The sequence below is a fragment of the Gallinula chloropus genome, assembly GCF_964237585.1.
Source record: "Gallinula chloropus genome assembly, chromosome: 25".
Classification (NCBI taxonomy): domain Eukaryota; kingdom Metazoa; phylum Chordata; class Aves; order Gruiformes; family Rallidae; genus Gallinula; species Gallinula chloropus.
Window position 1 is genome coordinate 3,695,353 of NC_140110.1, and position 3,180 is coordinate 3,698,532.

Sequence of the window (3,180 nt, forward strand, 5' to 3'; positions counted from 1 at the left end):
TGGCCGGGTTGAAATGCCCTGACAGAAACAAGGTCTTTGCCCCTTTGGTTATGGCTGATGTCCCTGACACAAAGGCTTCAGAGGAGCCATATTGTCCTCACAGGCATGGGGCATCATTGCCTCCTTGCACCCACTGCAGGGGAGGCCACATGTCTCATTACCCTGTCCTTCCCTTGGCATCACACACCTAAGGAGGGTGACACAAGTGAGGGTCAAGATCTCCCTTCCCAGGGGCTGGGGGTCAGCACTTGGCATTTCTGCTTCATCAGACCAAGCCAGGGTGTCCTCAGCATCAGAGCTGCCTGCGCTTTGCCTGTGTTTGTCCTCATGGCCTCCAGTTGTCTGCTCTAAGGAGCCCCTGGGGAGGCTTTGTCAGGAATGGCTCCCAATGTGGCCTGTTAATGCTTCAAGGTACTTTGGGCATTACTCCTGACTTGAACTTCTTGAGAGGTTTCTTCACTCTCCGCTTGGTATCTGACGTCTGTGGACTCAGAAGAAAAGACACCATGGGGCTCATTAACATCCAGAAAGCCCTTAAAGCAAGTCTCTTTAACTCATTTTCATTAAAAAACTCAAGACTTGTACAATTACTTGGATTTCAGTTAGATCCTAAGGGGATCTGGACAGGCAGGAAAAGCAGCCTCTTCTGATCCAACCCTGCCTGGAGAACCTTGCTCTTCCCCAAGCCCAGCAATTCCCTCACTGGCCTCCTGGGACTCCCAACACTTTTCCTAACATCATCTGTGCTCACAGGCACAGGCAGATTTCTCTGACAACAAACAGCAGTTCAACATGACACAGTTTAATACCCATGAAATCTCTCTCCTCAGCTGCTGCTACGGCCAAGCAGCGTGTGAAGGGGGTCAGTTTTCAGAGGAGATTCTCTCCCAGAACAGTTTGAATCAGATACATAGAAAGGTCACTTATCAACACCCTGACCTTCTGACAGAACAGTTCATTAGACTTCAGAAGGATGGAAAGTTTTCCAACTCTCTGAAGCTCAAAGCAGACACTGGAGACTTGAGCAGCAGCTGAATGACCAAAGAGCAAGTGGAGGTAGAAACCTGTGATCAGAATGACGTGCATACGTCCATCTAGGCTGCAGAAAAGGATGTCCTTAGGCATGGCCGTATCATCAGGATAGGGGGAAACACCTGAATGATTAGGGAGTGAAAAAAGACAGACTGGCACTAGTGCAGGTACAGGGGAAGGTGAGTAATTCTTCTGCTGCCATGGGTACCAATCCTGGAAATTACCATTCTGTCATGGTGGGAAAGCATTGCCATTCCAGACAGGCAGTTGAGTGATTCAGCTCATAGAACTGTTTGTAATTTTTTTATAAATGTCAGGTGTACAAAAAAAAAAGAATTAGAAATTCTGGCCTTTTGCAGGCAGAAATGATGCCAAGAGAGCACAGATCATCACTGAGCAGTGTCTGGGTCATAGAGTATTGGGAGACACTGAATTTGGAATGGGATGAACTTGGAACATGTTATCATAGTTGAGACAAGCTATGAGGAAATTAGAAAAATAACAACTAAAAAATGTATTAAATACAGAGATGTCTTATATGTGAGTTTCATGGCCAGCAATTTGCTGAAGAAGATGAGCAGTTTATTGCTGCTTAGAAACATCCAGTCATCAGTTTCCACATGGAATCCTTGAGCTCCTGGTTCCTCATGCTGTAGATGAGGGGGTTCACTGCTGGTGGAACCACGGAGTAAAGAAATGATACTACCAGGTCCAGAAATAGAGAGGAGATAGAGGGTGGCTTCAGGTAGGCAAAGAAGGAAGTACTGACAAACAGGGAGAACACAGCCAGGTGAGGGAGGCACATGGAAAAGGCTTTGTGTCGTCCCTGCTGCGAGGGGATCCTCAGCACAGCCCTGAAGATCTGCACATAGGACACCACAATGAACACAAAACAGCCAAAAGATAAGCAGGCTCCAACCACAAGGACTCCAGTTTCCCTGAAGTAGGCATCTGAGCAGGAGAGCTTGAGGATCTGGGGGATTTCACAGAAGAACTGGCCAACAGCATTGCCATGGCAGAGGGGCAGTGAAAATGTATTGGCTGTGTGCAGCACAGCATTGAGAAACCCACCACCCCAGGCAGCTGCTGCCATGTGGACACAAGCTCTGCTGCCCAGGAGGGTCTCATAGTGCAGGGGGTGGCAGATGGCAACGTAGCGGTCATAGGCCATGACAGTGAGAAGGGAGTACTCTGCTGAGAGCAAAAATAGAAAGAAAAAGATTTGAGCCACACATCCTGTGTAGGAAATGGCCCTGGTGTCCCACAGGGAATTGGCCATGGATTTGGGAACAATGGTGGAGATGCAGCCAAGGTCAGTAAGAGAGAGGTTGAGGAGGAAGAAGTACATGGGGGTGTGGAGGTGGTGGTCACAGGCTATGGTGATAATAGTAAGGCTGTTGCTTAGGAAGGCAGCCATGTAAATGCCTATGAAGAGCCAGAAGTGCAGGAGCTGCAGCTCCCGTGTGTCTGCAAAGGGCAGGAGGAGGAACTGGCTGATGGAGCTGCTGTTGGACATCTGCTGACATCAAGTGAGGAGACCTGTTGAAGGAGGAAAAGACAGTTAGAAGTTTGGGAACTCTTTTTTGAGTAAAACCACCTGCAATGCTTAGGCAATACCCTCAGACAGATTGACTCTCTGTGTTCAGGAAGATTTTTAGCAGGTCCCTTTTGGGAGCTCTGCTTTGTGCTGGCTTGAGTGTGCCACTGCTGGGAGGAGGGTTGGCTGTGGGCTCTGAAGAACTCAGTCCTGCCTGGCAGCAGTCAGTAAATAGAAAGATGATGTGAACTCAGACTAAATCCCCTGTGGATAAGAATGAGCTTTTCAGCACTGTCACTCCAGTTTCACCCGAGGGCAGAGCAGAGTTTTAAAGCTTTGGTTTTCTCCTGACTGAGAGCTGAGGAATCCAGTCTCACAGGGCAGAGCTCCAAAGCCCTCCTGTGGTCTCATCCTACCCAAGGAGGATCTCAGTTCCCAGCCAGGGACACACAGGGCTCAGTGCAGCTGCCCACACACAGGTGATGAGTGGCATTGCCACGGTCCCTGTGCCGAGAGGTCTCCTGCATGGGGCTCCTCTCTGGGGCACAAGAGTCCCTGGGAGAGCGGTGCCATTGTGGGGGGCAGCTGCAGCCCAGCTGCAGGGAAGTCCT

General features: G+C 49.5%; 1 protein-coding gene across 1 annotated transcript; it reads right to left on the reverse strand.

Annotated features, from left to right (window-relative positions):
• Positions 1-1,624: 1,624 nt before the first annotated feature.
• On the reverse strand, positions 1,625-2,548 carry LOC311200855 (olfactory receptor 14A16-like; the record flags this gene model as incomplete). The annotated part of the gene is made up of 1 exon (XM_084275160.1): positions 1,625-2,548. The coding sequence occupies one exon, from the start codon at positions 2,546-2,548 to the stop codon at positions 1,625-1,627; it is 924 nt and encodes a 307-aa protein (XP_084131286.1).
• Between the last annotated feature and the right edge of the window lie 632 nt (positions 2,549-3,180).